At 41.8% G+C, this 14,077-nt stretch overlaps 1 protein-coding gene across 1 annotated transcript in view; it reads right to left on the bottom strand.

Moving 5' to 3' along the window:
• SH3BGRL2 (SH3 domain binding glutamate rich protein like 2) overlaps positions 1-14,077 on the bottom strand; it is a 55,881-nt gene that overhangs the window by 22,647 nt on the left and 19,157 nt on the right. The window contains exon 2 of the mRNA XM_075923782.1: positions 4,622-4,807. Coding sequence (XP_075779897.1) covers positions 4,622-4,807 — 186 coding nt within the window. The remainder of the gene's footprint in view (positions 1-4,621; positions 4,808-14,077) is intronic.

The raw sequence follows: 14,077 nt of genomic DNA on the forward strand, positions 1-14,077 counted from the left end.
GACCTGAAAATCCCGTCTTATGACAGGCTAATTGGCTAGTACAGTAAAAAATACTGGCATCAAAATTGCACTGTTAATGATTCATGTTGACGTGGGTTTTACTTGCAGATTACAGGTGTTTTATTGCAATGGAGCTCACTTCTGAGCAATTATGAAGCAGAGGTCTCAGAAAGACTGAGAGTGCACTAGGCAGCTCTATGAGGACATCTGCAGTTAAACTAGCTCAGAATTATAAGAGCTGAGTATTCACACTTCAGAGCACGAGCAGGTGGTGGTACAGTACTGCGCAATTAGGTGTGTGAGATTTGTTTTTCATCTTGTGTCCCATTCAGCATTAGATCTAGACAGACAGGTTGTCAGAACAGATCATTCATTGCTCTGTTTCAGCCACTTTAATCTCCCAGATATCTAATGTCAACACTGAATAAATATTCCTTTTACAGAGCAATTATACTCCAAGAAGTGACTACTTCAAAAGCTCTTAGCAGGTCTAGTTCCAGTGTGTGTTCATAGTGGAGGGAGGGAGCTTGTATTACTTTTTATTAGTTATCAGCATAGAGCTAACCTTGCCAAGCAACCTCCCAGTCAACACTAAAGTGAACTTGTGTCTGCAATGGCTTATACATCCACAAGGCCATGTCCAACTGTGCAACCCTAGTGAAACAAATTTTTAAAACATTCCATCTCATTAGCTTCCTTCCCCCCCTAAATGCATAAAGAAAAGAGAGAACCAAAGGAAACCAATAAGAGGGTTGCACAGGTAAATCTGGCCTAAGCAGTTTTTAATCACTGTGGATAATGCCCAAGTCAGGAAAAAACAATAGGTTAGCTTCTTGATGGCATGTTGAATTTGCAGAACTGGTAGGTAAAAAACAAGCAGAGCTTTGTCAACTGAGCACACTGGATTTAGAAATGACCAAGACACAAATAATACTGAATCCTACACTAAGGCTTTGTCTTCACTGCTATTGAAGTGTGTGTGTGTTGACAGCTAAGTAACCAAATACACAACAGTTATCTCACGAAAAATCCCAAGTGGTGACAAAACACCTCAAGCTTACTAGGCAAGGGTAGCACTACATACCTCCCTTTCCCCTTCTTCCCTCATCTACCTCCCTGTAAAACTAAAGTGGCTGTGTCCATTACATTTAATACACATTAGCAATGCTGTTGTAAAAGTTATCTTACAGTATAAACATCTTTCTGTCAGTGAAGACATAGTCCAAGTTTCTTTTCAAAGTAAACACACTCTTTAAAGATATTCACAGACTCTATAATCTAGCAACAGAAACAGAATAAGGTCTGCTCAAGCAAAACAAATATTAACTGCACAGATATAGTAACAAGATTTTCATGACACATGGCAGATATTTTTTACTTAAACACAAGTTGTGTTTGGAACTAGCTAATTATTATAAAAACATGCTTACGTGCACTAGAAAAAGGAAAAGAAGAGATGCCACCCCAAATATTTCACATCCCTGCCTCAAATAACCACATTTTGTAAATCTGTGGAATTTCCACTATTCATAAGTGAGAGGGTCACCAGTGTCCCCTCAGGTCCTAGGAGCATGTGGAAAAAAAATACATGCTTATTCCTTCCAGTGGAACTGTTGCACATTGCACTACTTAGATACAATTCATGCAGCTGGGATTAAACTACCCCCACTGCAAACAGAGGCTATGCTACACATCATACAACTGAAGAGCAACTGCAGTTACCCTTCTTCCCCACACAAAGAAGCTCACCCATCTTAACTACAACAAATCTTTTCATTACCCCATCTCTTAGATTAAGGGCTGAATCATCTCCCAGATATATCCATTTGCCTTAACTCACTGCACCTTCTCTCCCAGATGTTTCAATCATGAAAATACAGCTACCCATCTCACTTTCCTGCTGCCTCAACCCACAAACTCTACTTCATTGGCCTCCAACTCTGTCCCTGGGGACATGTCACCCAACATTCAAACCTATGGATCCCCAATCAGCCAAAATGCACACACACACCACTCAAAGGATGAAGAACAAAGACACGAAGAGCTCCCATCTACATATAAGCATCAGCTCTTCTCTTTCTGCACTAGTTTTACACTGATGACTTTATATTCAACAGAGTTACTCTTGATCTAGAACAGTGTTGGGGAGAACCAAGCCTACCATATGCACCTCCGTTTAAAAAAAAAAAAATACTTTTTTTTTTTTTTTAACATTAGGCCACTCCTCAGCTACTGTACACTGTCAAACTCCACTGGAATTAATGGAGCTTTGACAGTTTAAACAGCAATGGGTCTAGCTTGCAAACTGTCAGATTGATAAATTCTCATACTACATAAAAACTTTCCCCATTTTCAGCAAAGGAAGGTGAGTCTTCTATTTTATTGGCTCTTGCAGAAAGCTAGGAACTAATTTTTAAATAATAGAGCTCTCATTTATACTTAAATCTCTTTAAGCACTGTAAGCAGACCTCAAATTGAGGGTAAATGCATTTTGCCATGCCGGGGGTGGGAGGGGGAGGGTGGGAGGTCCACTGTATATGAAAGTCTGAGACAGTAGTGCCAGTGTTCACCGTTGGGATGCCAATTAGTCCTCTCCCAAAAACCATATTTTAGCATCACAAAAAAGAAAATAATCACTGAACAGCAGTGAAACAAGGCAACTCTACATTCTGACAATCTCACTAACTGCTCAGACTTCAAAGTTGTGCTTCACCAGTGTGTCTATCCGTCATTCTACATTAACATTCAAGAACTCTTATGTAGGGAACGCTTTTAGTGGATGTGATGGGTCACAGAGATCCCCTTGAGACTGTAACGTGATAGGCTGATCATACCACCAACCCTGCCTACCTGCCCTCTGGCACACAGCACCACCCTGTCCTCCTAAGGCAGAAACTCTCGTCTCCCACAGCAATACATAGAGGTGTGGTTACAGCCCACAGCAGAGCAACACAGACACCAAGAGCAGTTAATCTCTGACGGTTCAGTTGGACACAGCACCAAGATGCACAGCCAAGTGGATTCAAAACCCCAGAAAAATCCATCTTACTCTGCATAAAAACATACGCTCCATGAAAGTTTGCCCCCTTTACCAAAGGGATATGCATAGATGTTGTACTATCCCCAGATAATGATTTACACTGGTTTAATAATAAAAAATGACTATATTAAATATAAAAAGTAGAATTTAAGTGGTTGCAAGTGATAACAGATAGATCAAAGCAAGCAAGCAAAATAAAACAAAAATACATCAGCTAAGCCTAATGCACTAAGGTGTTATAAGAACTAGGGTGAGAAATGGATTTGTATCAGGTAAAGTTCTTCACAGGCCAGAGCTGATCTTTTTCTGACCTAGATCCAGCAGCTTCTATCCACCCCATTCTTAGAGTTTTTATTTCCAAGTGTTTTCCTGTATCCTCTCAGGGTAGGGAGCAGTCTGTGAAACGAGCTGAAAACCATCATTTTTTGCTTCCCATTCCTTATTATAGAATGTCCTTATGACAGGAAGTCATTGTTCATTTTCCCCCACCCCGTTATGGAAAAGTACCAACATTCAAGATGGACTCCAGTCCAGGTGGTGTGGTCACATGTCTTCGTAAGACCAACCATAGTCCAGGTCCACAGGAAAAACAAGACTACTTACAGATCATTGTCTTGAGTACCAGGCCATTCAATTATTTAAGTACCACTAATAGCTTTCCCTAGCACACCAGGTTCATCTCCTATATATTTTGAAGAATTTGTGGAAAATAAAGTCATACTTTGTAATTACCTACAGATACCAAATTTTGCATAAACAATCCTGCCACTTAAACTAGCAGAATGCACTACTTTTTACTCTGGAATATACTGGGTGAAAGGTTTAAATAATTATTTTTGTTTTTCACTGGAAAAAAAGTTGTGACTATGATGAAGTTCATAAACATTTGCTAACAAAATTAAAATTGAGTCACCTATTCAACTGTCATTTTAGTGGAAAGAAAATTTTTACTGTTACCAAAAAAAAAAAAAAAAAAAAAAATCACAAAATAATTCAAATTTGTTACAGAAAAAGTAATGGAAGCTTTGCGAGTTTGATTCAAACTTACTATGTCTGGTAATTATTCAATAAAATGAATGTTTGAAGTTGAAATCCTACAAATTTAAAACTGTTCTTTTACTTCCCTTTTACAAGCACATTAAAACATTTGATTATATATTTCATTTATTGAACTTTCCTGCAAGTGCAATCTACACATAATGACCTTGGCCAGTCAATGACATGCCTCACCTGCTAGTATTACATATTTCTAACTTCAAATAGAGGAATGATACATGCACACATGTAGCATATACACATTTAGGGAATTATAAACTCTGTAATGATAGGTCACGTCACCTTCTGAATAAAGCATATTTGAGTTCTGCATATATTCAAAGCCACATTTCCATGAAAAATACAAGGGTGCAGCATCATAATGGAAAATAAATTAATATTCAATGGTCACAATTAACTGTCAACATTAGCCAAGTTAGTACATTTTTTTCCCTCTCATAAGTTGTTGTGCACATTGGCAAATGCTGACTTTTCAATGGGCAACGCAAACTAAACATAACCAGTTTGGATCACAAAACTACTTACTCCACAGTACTGATCATCATTAAATATCTGGGGTGGCAGTGGATTGCCTTGTGCAGGCTGTCTTTCCTCAGGAATATTTTTATACATCCACTGTCTTTGTTCCTCTGACATTGTGATATCCACCTCTTCAAAGTCTATCCTATTGGCTTCCAGAAATTGCACCACATCTTGCTGCCTCTTCTTTATCTGAGAGAGGGAAAAACAAATACATCACAGCTAGTCCATCATTCCTAAAGATATTTTTACGAGCCTGAGTATGCTTGTCTAGTTTTTACTCAAAGCTCAAAAAGTTCAGTATGAAAGACAAAATATGTGTAAGTTAAAACTTGTGTGGCTTAACACTACAGTTTATTTATAAATTATGAAAATTGACAAACTTCTCCCTTGTTTGGTAGGAAGTTGGCTGTTTTGGTTTTAGAATCTGCCTCTGATAGATCGCCACCCTGTCTGATATGTCAAATAAGACCAACGATAGTTGTGCCTACATACATTTTAAAACAGGACTACTCAACACGTGGGCCACATGGCCTGTTTGCTTGCAGCCTGCAGCGCGGTTTGTGTTTACACAGGGCTCAACATGCGGCCCGCAAGTGGAATCCTTTGAACACGGCCTCCACTAGGAACACGCTCCACAACAGCGAGGCATCTCCCAGATGGGATGAACACTGAAAGACGCAGGCGGACGGGCTGGCTGGAACAGACAGGTACAGGGTGTCGGCCTTTTCTAGGTCCCAGGGAGTAGGTTCCTGGGAATGCCAGGGCATTGTGGGAAGTGCTTTGTATTCATTCCCATCAGTATGAAAGAAGCTCCTACACATATATGTGTGTGTACGTATGTAAGCAGGGGAATGGTCCCGCTATTGTGGGGAACTTTCCTGGCTTCTATACTACCCCGGTGAAATGGACCAGTGAAAGGATGAGTCCATGCTCCCATTTTTTACCCAAAGGCCTCCCTGACCCGAGGGCTCCCCTTCCACTCTCCTAAGTAGCAGAGTCTTGGAAATCCCAACATGGCTGGACCCAGGATTTCTGGGGCTCAATCCCCGACCTTGTAGTCACTTGGGGTAGGGGCCAGGGTGTCCCCACTCAGGGTGCTTTCTACACACGGGATGCTTTCTTGACCCAAAGATCATTACATACAGTTCAAAGCAAATACAATTTATTAAACAGCAACTGATTAAAAAGAAAAGAATAGGGAAAAAATGAGGAAGGTTAAATGAGAACACACAGTCCTGCTCTGTAGCATGGGGACACCACAAAGCAGTTTGCAGAGTGTAAGGACAGTTCACAATCTGTTCCTTATAGGTCCCAGGGCTCTCTCTCAGGCCCTGGCTGTGCTGCAGGGAGGGAGGGGGGTGGCTGCAGGTTGCACACACTTGCTCTGGCAGTGACCACACCGCCTCAGGCTCTAGGTGGCAGGACCCCTCTCCCAGTTGGAGTTACAATCCCTCTCCAAATCTGGCCTGCAAGGCCTCTTGGCTGGTGGTATCTCCCTGCCCAGAGCCTCTTCCCCCACTTTGCTGGTCCCAGCTGCTCACCACACCCAGCTGCAGACTGTGCTGCTTTGCCAGCCTCCAGTTCCTTGTGTTGCTTCTCTGACCCCTTTGGCTCTCAGGTCACTGCAGGTCTGCTTCTCACCACAGGGTCTGCGCTCCTTGGGCTGTGTGTGTGGCTTTGTCACTGCAGGTTTGCCCCTCAGCACAGCTTGCACTCCTTGGGCTGGGCTGGGCATGTCTGGCTCTGACACAGCAGGTCTACTTCTTAGCAGAGGGTCTGCGCTCTATGGGCTGTATAGGGCTCTGGCTCGGACACTGCAGGTCTGTCTCTCCACACAGCTTGCTCTTCTTGCTGCTCTTCTCAGCTCCCTTTCCTTTTCTCAGAGACCCAGAAAATCCCCGCTCACACAGAGGACAGGACCTGGCCTCCTAAATTCCTCATTGACAGATTGGACAGACCAATCAGGCTGAGCTGGAGTGTTGGCTTCTTTCCATTGTCCCCGGGGTCTGTCAGTCTCAGGGCCCTGATTTCTCATGGACCCTTCCCCTTTTGGTACTGGGAGCTGGCCAACCAAAAACTCCCACTGAGTTTTAGTAAGGGGCTAACAGTCCCCTTTAATATTTGCATGTATATGCAACCACACTTAAGTTGCAGTCCTCGGCATGTGCTTTGAGTATCATTGTGGCCCTGGGGGTTCCAAAGTTGAGTAGCCCGGTTTTAAAGTATGGTTGTGGGTTTCTAGAATGCAGTTTATCCATTTCATACGCGAGTACAAAACACGGTCACGTGCTTGGGGATGGGTCCTATCCTACATCAGCTTTGTCTTGACTGAAAAATGAGAAGGGGAGGTGCATTGTGGGGGCTTGTTTTAAGATTTTAACAGAGATTGTTATCTTGACAAAGTCATCTTGACAAAGACCTAGCCGAAACAGCACCTGTAGATTTTACCCTGATGTAACTAGTCAAAGTCAACACTATACCCCAGTTACTTTGGGCATAGGCAGATTTTTTTTTAAACCCCAGTCTCCAATTTTATTTTACATTTAAGTAGAAACTATTTTGTATAAAAGTAATAACTATGTTTAAAAAAGCACCTTTTTTGGCCGTGAAGACAGAGGCATAGTCTTTTACATGGAGGAAAAGCCTCAGGCTTAATAATTTGGGCAGGAGCATCTCTGTATTACAACCAGCTTCATACATTATTCTCAGCATTTTCCAGATCCATCTAGTAGGGATGTTAACTATCCTATTTAAGTGCGTAACCACTGGAAATTTTAACAGTTACATGTCTACATGCGAGGAGGGAGAAGATGGAGCTGGTGCTTAATAGCCAGCTCCCGCCTGCCTACCCGCCTTTGATAAAGATGCAGCAGCGCAAGGGGCAGGTGGCTTGGAGAGAGCCGATGTATGTGGAGACCCAATTTGAAAGTTACTTTCCGCTTATACTGGCTTCTGCCTGCCTTCCCCCCCTCCCCCACTTGAGCTCCCACACTGTTGCCTCTATCATGTAATCGACTACATGCTAACACCCCTACCTTCAACCAAGACATATTCCACTTAAAAGGCTACACAGTTCGTGTTCACTACACTGTCCAACTACTCAAGATGTATTTCTCAGCCATACTGTTTGGAGATAAAATTATATTTAAGTATTTTACAGTATAAAAATACAGTGGAACAAGATTTAGTCATTTGTTGGTTTAAATTACGGGTGAGTAATCTTTGGGCATCACAGAACTTGATATCACTTGTTATCTTTGGGCATCACAGAACTCAGAATGTGTTTAAAAAACATCAGTTTTTAAAGTGAAGGTTCTAGCTGTATTTATCACACCACTCTTCATAATGGATCCATTTGATACATCACCAAAAAAACAAAAAAAAAACAAAAAAAAACAGTGAAAATTACAGATTACAGTGAAAATCTATGTTGTGACTTTCAGATGACTTCCAGTGGTGAAATAATTATATCCTCCTTGAAACAAAGACCATGGGTTTCTCAGAGAGAGTGTTTGGTCCAATTTCTGCAGAACACCACAATTCTAAAATGTCTGAACATTTACGTGCTCTGCTACAGAGGGAAACTGACGTGTATTTCCTTGTAACATAAAAAACAGTTATTCTATACATGGCATTTCCTTCAGTGACTGGTTCCTTCTTTTACATATACTGCACTGATTTTTCAAACAATATATGTTTTGAAAGATCAATTTCAAATCAAACATCTTCTAAAGCTATGCAAAAAATACAAGATTACCAGTAGTAGCTCAGTTACCATCATTTACCACAATTTTTCTGCTAATCAAAAGAGCAATGATTTACAATGTTAAACTCATAAAAGAATCATATTGTGACTGTAGAAGTCAGAGAAGCCATCCTTATCCTCGGTCACAGTGGAAGATGAGAGACCACCTCGATCTGAAATGGAGACTGATATTTTCTTAATACTGGAACAAATAATAAAAGGGCAAGTAAATTAGAAAGATATTGTAGGAGGATTTTTCTTGGAAATTCTGCATATGCAATGAAAGATTTAAAAAAAAAAATCCTTCAATTCCACAATGTTCATTTTGACTGTCAGTTTCCACTAATCTTGGACACTGGCAACACTTTTATTGAGAATTACAACAGATTCAAATCAGATCTGCAACTGCTGTATTGATCACAAGTGAAAATTCTTAGATTTCCTTTAACTTTTACGTATCAGAGGGGCAGCCATGTTAGTCTGAATCTGCAAAAGTGGCGAGGAGCATGTAGTACATGCATCTGACGAAGCGGGTCTTTGCCCATGAAAGCTTATGCTCCAACACTTCGGTTAGTCTATAAGGTGCCACAGGACTCCTCGCCACTTTAACTTTTACATAGCACAGTTCTAATCTGTCTTTACCATAGTAAAAGTCATTGCAATTTAAATATACAGGCAGTCCCCGAGTTATGCGGATCCGACTTATGTGGGATCCGCAGTTACGAACAGGGCTTTTCTCGCTCCAGAGGACGGGAGTGGCGGGACGCCCAGATGCGCCATGGTCCCGCCGCCCGCATTCTCCGGGGTGAGAAAAGCTGCTCCGCGTCTCCCTGGTTTGCTGGGGGTGGGGGAGCAAAGCCGCGGAGCACGCAGGCAGAGGGACAGTCCAGACGCGCCGTGGCTGTCCCACGGACGGCATCCTCTGAAGCTTTGCTCCCCGTCTCCCAGGTCTGCTGGGGGGGGGCTCCCCCCCCAGCAGACCAGGCTTTTCCTCGCTGACGACGCCTGGGATAGAGCAGCTGGGGTGCTGCCGGGTTGGTCCCCTCAGCGCTGAAGTGCGGCGCTGCGGGGACCTACCCGGCAGCGCCCCAGCTGCTCTGTCCCAGGCGTCCAAATTCAGCCGCTGTTGAAACTGATCAGTGGCTGATTCCAGGAAGCCCAGGGCAGAGCAACTCTGCCTCAGGCTTCCTGTAGTCAGCCGCTGGTCAGTTTCAGCAGCGGCTCAATCTGGATGCCAGTTCTGACTTACATACAGATTCAACTTAAGAACAAACCTACAGTCCCTATCTTGTACGTAACCCGGGGACTGCCTGTAATATTAATTTTTAGAGCTCAAAGTCTGACTCCTAAAATCATCAGCATTTAGAGAATATAAAACATATATATTTTGTCTTTGGTTTTATTGTTAATCCATGTTGTAAGTCACAAAAATACAACTGAGAAACAGAAATCATGATCTACACCAGATCTAGACTGTGTGTTTTGTAATTCTGATAGGGAGACCAGCTCCAAACAGCAACAAAGAGTGCCACATAAATCTGCACAGAACCTCTGAACCTTATTCAATCCCAGTATATATTTTTTGAGATGAGGCTACCACATCTGCACTCAATATTCAAGATGTGGGTTTTATAGAGGTGATAAAATATTCTCTGTCTTATTCTCTAATCCTTTTTTAATGATTCCTAACATTGTTTGCTTTTTTGACTGCCGCTGCATGTTGCTTGGATGTTTTCAGAGAACTATCCACAATGACTTCAATATTTCTCTCTCATAGTTGTAGCTAAATTAGGCTCCATCATATTGTATGTATAGTTGGGATTATTTTTTCCAATGTGCATTACTTTACATTTATCAACATTAAGTTTCACTTTAATGCACAGAACCATATTACACTTTAAATTTCACCACTGATGGAGTGGAGGAGGCAGTGGGGGTACTCAGGGATGAAGAGGTGTCAGTTCAATTCTTCAGTACTACATTTCCTTATTCTGATTTTGTAGAATAAAGGAGAACTTATTTTCCTCACAAAATCCTCCTTCCGAGCATCCTTTAAAGGAACAGGTGATCTGTTCCAGAAAACCTCCTCTGGTCCTGATACGATGCTGCTTATACAGGCCGGTACTGAGACAATCTAGAGTTAACTGGGTTAGTAGGGAATACATGTACAGGTTCCCCCAATAGGCCTCCCTCTCAGTGAAGGTTTGAGTAGTATTGACAGTGGTCAGATCTGATGAGCCTACAACATCAGGATGATAATTATGCATCATTCTTGTGCATCATCTTTGATCCTAGCAATTCAGTACTCTATCTTTGTTTGCAATGTAGTATGCCACCTCTCTGTGGTAAGTCAGCATTACTAGTCCCTACAGCAGTGGTTCCCAACCTGTGGTCTGCGGATCCTTGGGGGTCCACGACTGTACTACTGTACTGCTCAGAAAGGTTGGGAGTCACTCCCCTACAGGTGATAGTCTTTTAAGACTCTCTTGCATTCAAGGGTGAGAAGAGTGAGTACATTTTAGCGTCTTGCAGGTTTTTTCCCTTCAGGGAGAAAGGCAAAAATATTAATGCATATCTGCTTCGCCGCGCCTACCTATTTAGCCAAAGTTCCAAGAACAAAGCAATTTTCTTTAACACTGAAAACATTGAGACCATGGTATGCATCAAACCAACCATTCTGGCTTTCAGATATCATGAGAACATTAATAGCTACATCTTTCGCAGAGATGTTGCAAGGACTGATACTGTTAACATGTGTAACAAACTTGGAAAACATAGAATTTAACAAATGCTATGTATTATTTAATTTACATTTCTGATACAGACAATAAAGATTCAACTACTGAAATGAAAATTATACTAGCAAAAATTGATAGAAAAAAAGTTAGCCAGATAACACACAGGATCACTATTTGTCTTTACATTTCCCTTGGACTCAGATTTCTAAAGAGTTGGCACTATGTTTTTCATCAGCCTGACCCAAGGGAGCTACCATCTTCAGGGGATCAGCCTCCATATTGAAAAAGTCTTCATGGAAATGGATGTCTCAGCACTATCATTTGTGCGTTCTAATGGAAATCTAAATTTATCTGTCTTGGCACAGATATTTGTCTCCAGATGAAGGTGATCGGTTACCTGTTCTTCCTTTACATAAGCTTCCCACCTCCCTCCCTCCCCTGCTCCCCCTCCTCCCACTCTTCCAAAGTAAAAATGTCAACCACATGTTATGGACACAAAACAATTAAATTAGCATCTTCTGTTACCATATTAGTGTTCAGACAAAAAAAAGTAGGTAAATGTTTTGAAAATCTCTTGTGTTGGCAATTTACCTTTGAAGAGAAAAACAGATTTGGAAGCTGTGCATTATAAAGTGCAATTGTTGAAGGAAATGCTGCCAAAATTATAACAGTACAATTTACTGCAGTTATATCCAACAACCATTCAGTCCCTCTGGAGCCATTAGAGTTTCTTCACCTCTCTCCTATGATTTCTGTATTATTTCATCAGCACTCATGAGGTGGACGGATATAAGTTCCAGACGTTTTCTGTTTACTTTCAATCACTAAAAAGAAACCCTAGATTATCTTTTGAGAGACTCGTGAGTAAGGGGAGCAGGATTTGAGACACAGATGGGCTTCTCTTACAGGGCCAACTTCTGTAGTGAAGGAAACTTTTGAACCACACACAGTTCTTTGCGTAGCTTAAAAGCTTTTCTCCTTCAACAGAAGTGGGGTCAATAAAAAGTATTAACTCACCCATGTTGTCCCCCATGTACCCTGTAAGATGAGCACTGGGTGGCTGCACAGGAGAGATTCCAACGCTGCCCAACTGATTAGCAGAGCGCCCACAGCCAGCAGCATGAGTTCCCACCTATAGTGCATGTCTATACATACCTTGGTGCACATAAAATTTATTCCACATGTAGATGGAAAACATTAGAGAGAACATGGTTGTGTGTCTAGTATCTCAAGATCAATACAGTAACCATAACATTGCAAAAATAATTACTCTCTGCAATCCAGCACAAAAGACCGTTACAATTGGGAGGGCAGTGTGCTAGGTACTGCCTTCCCCAATCCTCCGCATAAAAAACAAAAAAAAAAATCCTTGTGTACAGATTCAGTGAATTTACAATTTAAAGGCCCAGTCCTTACACTGCAATAAATGAGTTTTGCCATGGACTTTACAGGGAGCAAAGTCAAGCCTTAACAGGGAAGACTGATAAGAGTGGGAGGGAAGGGGATGCAATATAACTAAAGGAATCAGACCAATGGGAAGCCAAGATCATGTTGGTTCTGTGGTCTATGCACACGAAATGTCACATAGCAGCTGAAGGCAACAAGGAGAAACTGCATTGTATGAGTAGCAAACACTCATCAGACCAGTTTGAGAACCATTGTTCTACACGTGTTTATTGTTTGTATGCTCATTTCACATACTGATAAGCATTCCTCTTGGACTTTGGTTGTTTACTTTTACAAAAGACATAATTTTATGGCTATTTTTATATGCAAAGTGAGAATTTAGTCTGACTTCCTTCATAACACTTCACATAGTACTGCCCAGAATTAATTCCTGCTAGAGCCAGATTATCATTTTCAGAAAAAAAAATCCATTTTTTATTTTAAAAGGTCTAGTGATGGACCATCCCCCACAACCTTTGCAATACTGTTTCCCTTTGTTTCCATGAGACTTTGACCCGAGACAACACTCTACAATAGCTGCTACTGAACATGCTAGTAAATATCTGTTACTTGTCATCACAAACAATTTTTTAGTAATCTCACAAGGAACCTATAAATCACACTATAGATCATGGGGGGAGGGAGGTGAGAGAGAGTCCAGAGCCTTCATGCAATCATTAATGCTGATCTGACCAGTGCCAAACCAGAGAAAGTGCCAAACTGGGGCGGCCCGTGAGCCTAGCCAGAGTAGGCAGTCGCGTAGGGTGCCGCCAGCCCGGGCGCTCGATGACATCACGGGGCGCCCATGAGGACGTCACAGCCATTGACAGACGTGCAGGCGGAGGTGCTGATCACGCCTTCCGGATGGGGCGCCAATTGCCGCAGCCAGCCTCAGGCCGCTCCTGGTGCCAAACCACTGAAGATTAATATTGTTGAGCACATTACCAACATTTCCACTGCTCACTGGGCTCTTAGAAGACATTAAGGGATCAATCAGAGCACATAACTCAGAGTTAGGACTGGGGGCTGTTTAAAAAAAATAATAATAAAAAAACACCTTTATGGGACTGCATAAAACTCGGCCAAACCCATGATTCATAGACATCTGGCTAATGAAAAATCACATTGAACCACAGATGTTATGGACCACCATGTACTAGACTAGAGAAGTTCAACATGTAATCTGGTAGGCAACTACACCATGACATATCATTTGGTCTCTAGTACCCTGCTCAACCAGCCACTGCTTTGAAAACATGGTGAGTTCCAGTTCGACCTGGCTATATCCTGGACCACAACACTTGAGAAACAAGCACAGAAGGGGCAGCATTATGGAATGGAGGGAAAAGGTGACTTGAGGCAACTTTGTACCACCTGGATTTTGAATTAGGGCCAGTATAAGTAACGATGATGATTTAGTCAATCTTTCACTGGGGCTGTTACTCTTTTTTCTAGGATAGTAATTAATATGCCCCTACACCACTTGATTTTGCTGCCTTAAATTACACAAGGGAAAATAAACAGTGTAGG

Source organism: Pelodiscus sinensis, chromosome 3, assembly GCF_049634645.1.
Source record: "Pelodiscus sinensis isolate JC-2024 chromosome 3, ASM4963464v1, whole genome shotgun sequence".
Classification (NCBI taxonomy): domain Eukaryota; kingdom Metazoa; phylum Chordata; order Testudines; family Trionychidae; genus Pelodiscus; species Pelodiscus sinensis.